General features: G+C 30.4%; 1 protein-coding gene across 6 annotated transcripts; it reads left to right on the top strand.

Moving 5' to 3' along the window:
• Window positions 1-604: 604 nt before the first annotated feature.
• Window positions 605-5,779, top strand: LOC100805707 (probable WRKY transcription factor 14). Of its 6 annotated transcripts, none has more exons than XM_041005331.1 (4): window positions 605-1,744; window positions 2,479-2,619; window positions 3,403-3,987; window positions 4,314-5,779. In XM_041005331.1, the coding sequence occupies exons 1-4, from the start codon at window positions 1,023-1,025 to the stop codon at window positions 4,369-4,371; spliced, it is 1,506 nt and encodes a 501-aa protein (XP_040861265.1). In that variant the 5' UTR covers window positions 605-1,022; the 3' UTR covers window positions 4,372-5,779. The 6 variants fall into 6 exon arrangements, 4 of the variants coding, with proteins under 4 accessions (XP_040861265.1, XP_006586862.1, XP_003534796.2 ...); XM_006586799.4 differs by having other exon boundaries at window positions 606-1,744; window positions 4,309-4,787; XR_005886487.1 differs by having other exon boundaries at window positions 607-1,744; window positions 3,403-4,165; window positions 4,309-4,727.
• Window positions 5,780-11,759: the final 5,980 nt, after the last annotated feature.

Raw genomic sequence — 11,759 nt, 5'->3', positions numbered from 1 at the left:
AAATTATTCTTTATTTTTACTCTAGTTGATTTTAGAGATAGGTTGCAAAATGGTGTTTGACAAAAAAAAAAAAATAGTCACACTACAAATATCTTTTATAGGACATATTGCTTGAATAGAGCAAAAGTAACGTACATGATAAAACAAGACTAATACATGCACAAATATGATGAAAATGAGTATTTAAAGTAATTATATATTAGAAATTTAAACTTTGATGATATTTTTTTAAGATTTAATATGAAATATTTATCGTCAAAAGTAATAATTGATTTTTGTCATATCATAAATATACACTAAAAATAAATTTTTTTAATATGATTTATTTGATAACTAAAATCAGAATTCGAATGTTGAATTATTTGAAACTTGAAACTAAAATGTTTTGTCATATTAATTTAAACAAATGAGAACAATAAATAAATAATAAGTTATTAAGAAACTGTGGCATCAAATAGAACCTTAATTAGATGGTGATTGATAAATCTCCCAGCTCTACACTTGTGTTATTTTATTAGTCCAACCCTTTTTTTGATTTAAAATTCCTTCTCTCTCCTGATGTTGCGTGTATTGAATGGAACTGTTTTGTGTGAAAAGTCAGCGTCTCTGTCTCTCTCTATAAACCCATTCTCTTTTGTTTGTTATTGAAGAGGAAGAACAATCAGTTTCAACCCCCCAAAAACCTGTTCCTTAATTTGCTTTTTCTTGCTTCTTAACAGCCAAACCCAGGAGAAAGCCTTTCCGCTCATACCCCCCCTTCTTAATAATCTCTAGCCTAGCTCCAAACAAATTAAAATTCCCACAACAATTGCATGTGTCTCTCATCATATCATCACATATCTTTCTCTAATTATATTGTTGTCTCATACTCCAACATCATCCATCATCTTCTATGCTAGCTCCAAAACATGTCACACACATACCCTTCTAATTCCTCCTCTTCATACTTGAATATAGCATCAACAAGCTCAAGCTCTTGGTCTTGTTCTTCTTCTTCCACTAATAGCTAGGGAAAAAAAAGCATGTACTGCAGCAGCATAATCATGGACAATTACCAAGGTGATTTAACTGACATACTCCGAGCAAGTGGTGGAGCATATGGTAGCACAGGCACAGGCACAGGAACTTCATCATCTGATCAATTACATACCACATCTCATCATCATCATCATTCTTCTTCTCACACCACCCTCTCTCATAATGATCACTGGCACCACCACCAACACTTCTCTTCTTCTTCTTCTGATCCTCCCATCACTTTCTCATCTTCTTCTTCTGTGCTAATTCAAGACACAAACTTTGGTGATCCTTTCTCAACCATGAGAGATCCCTTCCTTCAGGAGCTTGACATGCCTTCAGCTTCTGCCTACTTCACTGGTGGTGCCTTGGAATTAGAAGCAGCTGCAACTTTTGGTTCTGTTACTAATAATACTACTAGTTCTACTACTGCTACTACTGTTTTTGCTACTGCACACAAGATTCTTGAGGAACATGACAACAACAACATGAGAAGGCCTTGCAAAAACATATTCTCAAACATGATTCAGATCTCTCCCAATGCAAAGTTACCAATCTCACCATATGATTCCACCAACACAGCCATGGCACCTTCTCCAAGGCCAATTAAGCCTCCTGCTTTGGTTTCACCCAACATGGTGATGAATGCAAACACCTCCAAGGAATGCCTTGTAGACACCACAGGAGTGCAGATCTCATCTCCACGGAATCCGGGTCTTAAAAGAAGGTCAGAATAATAACATATTATATATACTTTGCATAATTAATAAACATCTGCACATAGAATCAAATTTAATTTATGCTTAATTTCATGGGAGCATCATAAATTCTGAATCACACACTACTTTTAATTTTCTTGGGGTGAAATTTTATGAAAGTGTGGTGGTGGATATGGTGATGAAGTTGACACTGTAGAGAGAAAGTAGGGTTTGGCATGAGTTAGGTACTTGTGTTCCTTTTCTTATGCTTTCCAAATCGGTTTTCCGTTGACTGGCCCAGTTAAGCTATGTAGCTTCTCAGAAACGAATGAAGCGAGAATTGAGAAATAGTGTTCATTGGTGCCATGAGGACTAAACATGGCTTATTCAATGAGGCTTTTCGTAGGCTTTAATCCACCTGAAAAAGTAGAGTACTTAGAGTTATAGCTCGGCGTGTTACACACACAATAACAGTCACACACTGAGCTTTCACCCAAACTTATCTTAAACCACCTGAAAATTCCTATTCCTTTTATCCCCATTCATTATCATCTCATCACAGAACCGTATTCCTTCACTCACTGCAAACCAAATTAAATTTCCTGATCTCATAGTAATTATATTTCTCTTTGTAATATTCTTATTAATATCTTTACTTATATCACGCGTTGTTTGGTCAAAGTTTAGGAGAGAATAAGTAATTAATAATAAGTAATTGATATAATATTATTGTGGTTTTTTTGTTGTTGTGTAATTGTTGCAGGAAGAACCAGGCCAAAAAGGTTGTTTGTATTCCTGCACCAGCAGCTGCAAACAGCAGACAAACTGGAGAGGTAGTTCCGTCTGATTTGTGGGCTTGGAGAAAATATGGTCAGAAACCCATTAAAGGTTCACCTTATCCCAGGTTAGCTTCTTGTTAGTTTAGCCTTAGCCTTAGGTATATAAGATTGATGTATTATTCGTTGTAAGATAAGATATTTTAGGAATAATATATAGCTACACCAAATATATATATATATATATATATATATATATATATATATATATATATATATATATATCACAAATTCTCTTCCTCTAAACTCAATTTCTTGTAAATTATTATACTTTTTATTAAATAAATGTTAATTATTAATTTTTTAGTAATAAGAAATTTTTTTTTCTTAACCATTCAATCAAAATCTTATATTTCCTATAATTTAGGATATATACCGTGTTAATTCCTTGAATCTTGACCATTGAATATGGACCGGTCACACTTTGAGGTTTAAAAAACAACTAGGCTAAAAACTTTCCCATTCAGAAAACACTCTTTACCCATTTTTTTTATTATTAGAAAAAAAATCACTATACTAACAAGCACACCTCTGGTTAGAGATTCGTCGTTTTCTTTTAGTTCTCTGAAAAAACTGGCAAAACAAAAGCAAATGCTTATTTTAAATAAGTTGAACCAAGTTCATCAGAGAGTGGTTATGGTACTCTGACATATCTATGGATTTTTACACAGTTATCTTTTAGGTCAGTAGTTGAATCATGAATGAGAGTTGTCACAAACGAATAAGAGAGTGTTAAGAAATTAGTTTTTGTGTTAACCCTATGTTATTATAAAGTGTACGTTGGAATATTTCTTTCTTATTTTCATTTGGGTGTTGTTATAGTGTTTCTTATTTGTGTTGGCATCTATCAGGGGTTATTACAGATGCAGTAGCTCAAAGGGTTGTTCTGCGAGGAAGCAAGTTGAGAGGAGCAGGAATGACCCAAACATGCTGGTTATCACATACACATCAGAGCACAACCATCCATGGCCAAAACAAAGAAATGCTCTGGCTGGTTCAACAAGATCACAGCCATCCAAGAACAACAACAATGCTGCTGCTTCCAATTCAAAGAATTCAGAAGGCTCAAACTCCCAAAAGGGTACAGCAACAAAAGCAAAGGATGATGAAGAGAGCAACAATTATAACAATAGCAGTGAGGGCAATGTGTCCCCAGTTGTGGCTGGGAACTCATCAAACAGTGTGAAGGAAGAGAATATGGAAGACATAGAGAAACATCAGATTGAGATGGATGAGGGAGAATTCAGTGATGGAATCCCTTATAAGCCTAGTTTGATGGATCATCAGAGTACTAATAACCAACAATCTGAGGACTTCTTTGCTGAGTTGGGAGAAATAGAAGCTGACCCTTTGGACCTTTTGTTCACACAAGGTTTTGGTGGTGCTGATGATCAAAGGGAATCCAAGGCCTTGGATCCATTTCATCTCTTTGACTGGTCAGGAAACAACAACAACAACAACAACACAAGTAGTTCATTTGAAGAACCTAACAATAAGAGAAGGTTATAACAAGACCTAGAAAAAAAAAGGCATGCATCAGCACCTCCCTCACAAAAGACCTTAATTTTATGATCATGCTTTAAGTTTTATTTGGTGGTGCAAATATCATTCAAGGTCATGTTATGCTCTTTTTTTATTATTTGGTTTGAAATCTGTCTTGTGGGGGAGGGTGTGAGAGAGATTGAGATTTCCACTTTTTCTGCTTACAAGTTACTACTACTACCTTACCTTTTTCTTTTTTTCTTGTTATTTACCAGAACAGTCAGGGAGATAAAATTAGTAGAGTGAAAAAAAAGAAAAAGAAAGAGAGTGCTGGTTGATTGGAAGCAAACTCAAGGAGTCCCACATTCCTCTTGGAATATTGGTGGATGGGACAGAAAGCTGAGGAACAGAAGGTTGCAACAGTTAAAACAAGTACATTCACTATAGACATGACTCGAAAGCTCAGTGAGTAGATTGATGATGATAATGGGATGGGACTAGCCCTTTCATCTTTTCAAGTGGAAAAAATTATTTAAAAGCCACACCCCTTGGTCATGTGGGGTTTTCAGTTTTCTACACAAAAAGTGAAAAAAAAGAGAGATCAAAGATTTGCTTGCTGAGATGAAGTTTATGAAAGAAGACAAGAATTTATAGAGGGTTAAAGTTAAGTTTATATTATATTATATTATAGAAAAAACATTATGCTAAAACTGTAAAAAGTAGTTATTTAATTATAATTAATTAATTTTAAAAATAATTATCTTAAAATAATTTAAATAATAATTTATGATGAAATCTATAAAATTATACATTAAACTTTTTTTTATTATAATGTACTATAATATAGAGCTTGACTTTTCATATCAGTCATTTCCAGGATGTGTGACGTGAGAGGGGAAATGCATGCTTTGGTTCCTCGGCTTTCTGTTTTTTATTATCCACCAACTCATGTTCATTGTTCTGAATGAGAAGAGATTACTTTATTATTATATGTTACTTACACTAGTTGTTAATTACATTTTGATTCTATTGTTTTATACATCATCATTAAAAAAATTGGTCATTTATATATACTGGGTCTTATATATCTGTTAGCATCGGCAGTTTTCTGTTTAGATAATAAAATCCAGCAAAACGAGGTTGGCATTTAATCATTTCGCATGTGCATGCTCGTCTATTTGTGCATGTATATTCATAATTAATATGTAGAATCCTCGATCCGTCTAAATATAATAATAAGTTTGGAAAACGCAAAATATATACATATATATATAATTACCTAAAAACCCTTGGCTCATTTAGAACTTGACCGAGGATACATGATGTTAAAGATTACGTACGTAGTATATAAATAATATATTTGTAAACCAGGTAAAAGCCTACACTACATGTTATATCTTCCGTAATTTTATGCTTCTGTGTGCATGTATATTTTGAGAATATATTCTAAGTGGAAGAGTTCAATCTTGCTTGACCATACACTATCTAGCTAAGTATCTATACTGAAATCCAAAACTTATCTGAAAGCCCTACAGTTTACAAATATGGGTAAACTGTACCTGTTCTTTGACCTTTTTTATGTGTTTTTCCTTTTGAGCTAAATAATTGCAATGCTAGTTTCTTCTGCTGAAGTTTGTGCAGTGAATTCTAATTAAGAACTTTTAGCAAATGAGTATACATAATAGCATAGTATACTGGATAGTTTAATTTACCTGAAAATAATGAAAGAAAAAATCAAACACAAAAACAAGATGATATAGAGAAAAAAAATGAAATTATCTTTTAGTTATCGGTATATATGGTTATATATCTAGAAATAACACTAATCATTTTCTTTTCTTGATACGATATTAGAGTTAAATATATATATTTTAGGTTTCTCTAAAACCTTTGGGAGTGTTAATAAAAACAGAGATACTATTTGTGAAATCTAGAATCTGAACTATAAGTCTATAAATATATATACATGATATATAGCAGATCATATATAATACACATTGTTTTGTTAATAATTTTACACAGCTAAAATTTTAAGATTTTCTAATTACGAGCTTCTTCAGTACTGCTGCATATGCATGTCATAACGAATTGATTAATTTTTGCTGTCATGGATCTTTTTCTTATATTAAGATTAATTGGAAATGTTTTATTTATGCTAGGTTACCTAAGCTTCCTTTGATTCCGATGAGTTAAACTTTGGTTCTCTTATTGTTTGTGACGTAGTTAACATTTTATAGGTTGTTCGTTCATTAACCATATGCATGAATGTATTAATTATTAGTTCTTTAAATATTGGTCAGTAGTTAGGCATAAATTTATTTTTTGAGTACATAAAAAAATTATTTGGCTAATGAAGAAAATCAATAATATTTCCTAACCAACGGTCAAAAATTAATTTCTGTCAAAACTTGAAGATTATCAAAGTAAATTACTCACAATAAATTTCTACGAGCATGATTAATTAGCAAGGCGTATATTTTAAAGTGTATAAATAACGTAGAAGTGTTGAAATTTAGTATATATTGTGCAGGGCACGGAGCTTAATAGTGTTAATTAAGAATGACTAGTGGATAATATTCTTTCAGTGTTCGTACATATTTTTCTATGCAATCATTTCGTGATAATTGGTGACAGCAGAGACTTTAAAGCTATGTTATAAAATATTTCACTTCATTTTTAATTTTTTTTATTAATAGATAAACTTATTTAATTATTTGGGAAATTTTTTTTTAATAGTTTTTCAGTAATTTTTAGTAGTTTTTGACATTTTACTTGAAGTGATATTTTTTAAAATGTTAACTTTTAATTTTTTATATTTTTTTTACTTTTATCTTTGATATATTTATTTTAAAAATAAATTATGATTTTATTATTTTTTTAATTTTTTAATTTTTTACATTTTTTGACTATTTAAATAATTAATTTTATCAAATATTTATAATTTATATAATAGTTTAGTTTTTCAACTTCTAGTTACCAAACTTTCAATTTTTAATTGTTAATTAATTTTTTAACTTTCAGTTAATTTTGTCCAAGTTTAACCTAGTTTAAGTGTTGTGGTAGTGGTGAGAGTATAACGTCCTGTGCAAGGGCACTTTGATACTTAATATTAGCTTTAGGAAGTTTAATATGTATAGAAATCAACATACAAGTTGCTGAAACTCTGTTTATAGCTAGAGGAAAGTGGCTCCTCGACAAGTAATTCATTTATGATCTTTATGTTAGTTGGATCGGAATTTCGTTGTGTTAGACCTCAGATTATTTTATGCTCTTATTCCTATCTTGTCGTTGTTTCTCAGTGGTTGTGAATGGTGATCAATATATACCTACAAACACGCCAATGCTTAAATTAGCAAAGGGATTTCACACTCAAGTGTATAAGGATATATTGTGTCCTTTATCCTTTATATGGTAATATGCCATGATAAAATAGGGAAAATAGTATCTCATATAAATAGAGAAAGTTGAACATGAGATAAAAAAAAAAGGTGGTAAAGTAGGAAGATTTTATTCTTATGAGGGTTAAATCATGATTCATATTTTCCAAGGATTTTAGGATAATAAAAGTAAGGGGTTTAAGTCGTAATCTTTTCCGATATCGAAATACGGTACGATTCTTTATCCAAAATATACATAAGGTGGGATGTTAATTAATTAGATGATATTTTGAGAGGAAGTTACACTAAGACCAAAGTCTTAAGTGAAATTTTGAAAGAGAAAGAGAGAAAAGTATAAATATATATGATGTGATATGATATAATAGAAATAAAAAAATAACACATATATGTTAATGAGATGTTTGATATATATTATTGTTAACATATTATTGAACTATTTTGAGGAATTTCTCCTTTTTACAGTCACAAGTGTTTGATTGTTATTGTCTTATGGATTGATCATGTGAAGAAAATAGTGAATCATAATCTATTTTGAATTATACATGGATCATGATTCATGATGGACATTGTGATTAATCTGTAAATGCCACATGAACACTTTTATGTATCCAAATTAAAATGTATCTATCAATTGTCTCTAACAATAAATCTTGTAATTCATATTTGCACACATTCTTTGAGATAATGAAAGTATACATTGGACCTCATCAAGTTAGGGTTGACCCAATTTGTTGAGACACCAACCTTAGTCAAACACCCAAACAAACATATATCTAGATATTTTTGGGAGTTGCTCCCTCAGTCCCTTGTACCACACTAACTTTGTAACTGGGCACCATTTAAATCTCAAGATCCTTAACAAGCTTACTCATTTGGGAAATCCATGGCCATGGAAACCTAAATGCTCGAAGCTTTGTTGCAATACAAATTCCTACAAAGACATTTAATGCTTAAGTTAGTGAAAAAACTACGTACATGTCCAAGTATATCAGGATATGAGATTGGATCATCTACTCGAATGTGGGTGTCCCTTTATATACATTGATATGTCATATTCAAATAGGAAAAGCACTATCTTGGCTAAATATGGAAAGTTGTATCCTTTAATGAGATAAGTAAACTTAGAAAATAAAATGATTTTATCTATATAAGAATAAAATCGTAATTTTTCTTTTGGTATATATAGATTTCAAGACTTTAGTTAAGCCATGATCTTTAATTATAGATATGGGGATATAACTAATATGATTTTGGTCCATCTAATCATTTTTTTATTTAGGGATTTAATTTTATAGTTGAAGAAAAATTTCTGCAATTGATGAGGCCATTGATAAGTCCATGGGTCTCATGATATACCACGGGTTGAGGAGATCGGACCCAAGATCCCTCTCTTGGACACATTATAGTGATCAGAGGATCCTTAATTTCAATTGCTGCAAGAACTTCAGTTTTAAGCGTAATAAATTAAATATGATAGCCAAGAGCATATTGACACAATGTAGTTCTACATTTTCCTGTTCAATTTCTTATATATAATTTTCTTGTTCATATATTGTGTGTGTGCGCTTAGCTTTCTTAGTTCTAACGATATATACGGGAGAAATTTTATGGTATTCATTGTGATATTTCTGTTCGTAGAATTGCTAGCTATCATATTCACCATTTACATTAATGAATTTTAGATGAGAGTTTTTCGAAGTTCATTATTACCAATAACATAGCCATGATTAAAATTATTTTTAGTTAAACTTCCTGTACTTTTATATTAAAATTTAATTCATGCAAGTGAAATTATCATACCATTTGTCCATTTGATTACATTCACACACAATATATTTTAATATACATAACGTGAGCCCATTCATTGAAATTGAAAGATTTACATGATTTGATATTTTTAAAAAAAATACTGTTCATGCAATATATATACGTACAGATACTTGAATAAACAGGTCATGTGCATGTTAATGTCAAATGCTCAAATGCATGTTATAATTAGCAAAAGATATGTGTTAGTGTATACCTATAGTGGAGGTTTCTCTTCTATCTAAAATGTGACATTTTGACCTCAACACCTTCAAGCCACATATCTTCTTCATAATGGAGACAACTTTTATTTCGCCCAAGCTAAGTTATTGGCTTTAGTCTTGTCAAATCCATAAACTTTAGTGAAATCCATTCCCACCCCCGCTTACAAATGAAGTCACTTCAATAGGTAGAGAAAAACAATAGTCTATTTAATGCTATTGCACACAAGGGCTTTTCCTCTACTAGTTGTTGATTGACGGGTAAGAGTCATTCATTATGGATTTGAAGGAATAAGGATGCAACTTAGCTTGTGGGAGTAACTGTAGTTCATGATTTTGAAGAAGGAAACGGGAGTCATCAATCGATAACACACATAAAGCTTAATGATTCTATGCTCTTTCTTTTTTTTAAAAAAAATGTTTGGTAATAATACCCTTTAGTCTTTTGATGGGTGAGTTAGCTTCTTTTATATATATATATATAAACCCTGGTATGATTTGCGCATGAAACATCACATAGTTTGAATTGGTCAAATATATTCATAAGAAACAGAAAAATAATATCCTCAAATATGAATCATAATTGTTCTGATTGCTTTGGTTAATTAAGTCTTTCTCAACGTGACATATTCCTTGATAAGTATTTTAAAAAGAAGATTTCACAAATATAATACATATAGTTTATTGTGCAGAAAAAATCTCTGCTTGTATGCAAGTAATTTCAATCATATATATATACTTTAATTTTAAATATTAAAACAAACACTAACTCGGTTTCAGACTTATTATGAAAAGATTAGTTACAAGTAATAATTTTTGGCATGAATTATTATAAATGTATATTTACTTTTTATTATTATTTTGATTTAACCTCTTTATTATATCACTTAATTATCACATCATATTATATTATTTTCTCTCCTTTTTTTTATCTTTCTCTTTCCACCCTCTCTATCCATCTCAAAAATGAGATGTTTATGAAATTGAGACTGAAAAAATACAGACAAGCAGATCACGGTTGCGGAATTAATTAGTTGTTTTTTTTTACCAGATGCCTTATAAATTAATGAAAAGGAGGTATGGACAACGATTAATCTAAATAACATCAATCACATCATGATAAAAACTATGATCAGGGTCATGTAAGCCGTTTGCTCAGTAATGACATTCATACGATGATTCAAAGTTCTTTCGATGTTAATGTCAAATCCACTTTTTTTGTTTTGAGTACCCTGCTTATTGGGCGGATTTGACGTTGTATTGACGTGGACCGTTAATCACGTATAAGATTTAGCTAATTTAAAGTGTTTAACAACTTTTAATTTACTATAATCATATATAGTAATCATGCTTTTTATTGAACTTTTGAATCACCATATCTATATCTTATATTCACATTATTTACCACCCAGTTAGCTAGGGAAAAAGTTTTGCTAAGTATCATCATCTGATGTAATGTCTCTGTATACTCTTAATAAATAATTTTTGGTTTTTTCTTATATAATTATTCTGAGTAATATAAATGAGTAAATTAAACATTTTAAGCCTGGAAGGTTTAGCGAAAATGAAACCAAATTCTGGAGTAACACGTGTTGACTTGTAGCAGCCTCCGACAGAGTTGAAATTTTGGCTAATGCCATGTGGATTGCAATTTTTAGGCCTCAATTGTATTTTGTTTTAGTTTGTTTTTGTTTACTTATCTCACTCTACCCAAAAAAAAAAATACTTAATTTTTGAATTATCACTTAAAAATAGAAATTCAACCGTTAGACGTACCTGTAATAAACGTTGAGTATCATTAATAATTATTTTTTATTTATTCTCCTTTCATAAGAGAAATGAATTTATTTCAAATTGTTTGTAATAATCATAATACATCGACAGATATAGATTTGAACTCAAATACAAATATACAATTTGTCCCCCTTGTTGAATTTATTTATATAGGCCATAGAGTCAAAAAAATTTTAACATTTTTACGAAGACTATATATAAATAAAATTATTTTATATAAATATATAAACATCATCTTTTAAAGATTTCAAAAAGGTTATCTTAGTATTAAATATTAAATATTGACTATCTTAGTAATTTTTACTATCTTAATATTTAAATATTTTTTTCGTGTGTAATTTTTTTTTGTTCAACGATAATCACGCATAATTATCTAATCCTCATATATATCCATAATAAATATTAAATATTGACTATCTTAGTATTTTTTATTTATTTCACATGCATATTTATTACAGTAATAAAAAATAATCTGAATATAAATATTTAACCTCTAAATTATCAATT

This window comes from Glycine max, chromosome 9 (assembly GCF_000004515.6).
Source record: "Glycine max cultivar Williams 82 chromosome 9, Glycine_max_v4.0, whole genome shotgun sequence".
NCBI lineage: Eukaryota > Viridiplantae > Streptophyta > Magnoliopsida > Fabales > Fabaceae > Glycine > Glycine max.
This window is presented reverse-complemented; position numbering and strand designations above follow the sequence as displayed.

Bases quoted from the DNA above. Each gene is read 5' to 3' on its own strand.
- LOC100805707 (XM_003534748.5), top strand. From the start codon at position 1,023: ATGTACTGCAGCAGCATAATCATGGACAATTACCAAGGTGATTTAACT. The intron at 1,745-2,478 runs GTCAGAATAATA...TAATTGTTGCAG, and splicing joins AATCCGGGTCTTAAAAGAAG to GAAGAACCAGGCCAAAAAGG. The intron at 2,620-3,402 runs GTTAGCTTCTTG...GGCATCTATCAG, and splicing joins AAAGGTTCACCTTATCCCAG to GGGTTATTACAGATGCAGTA.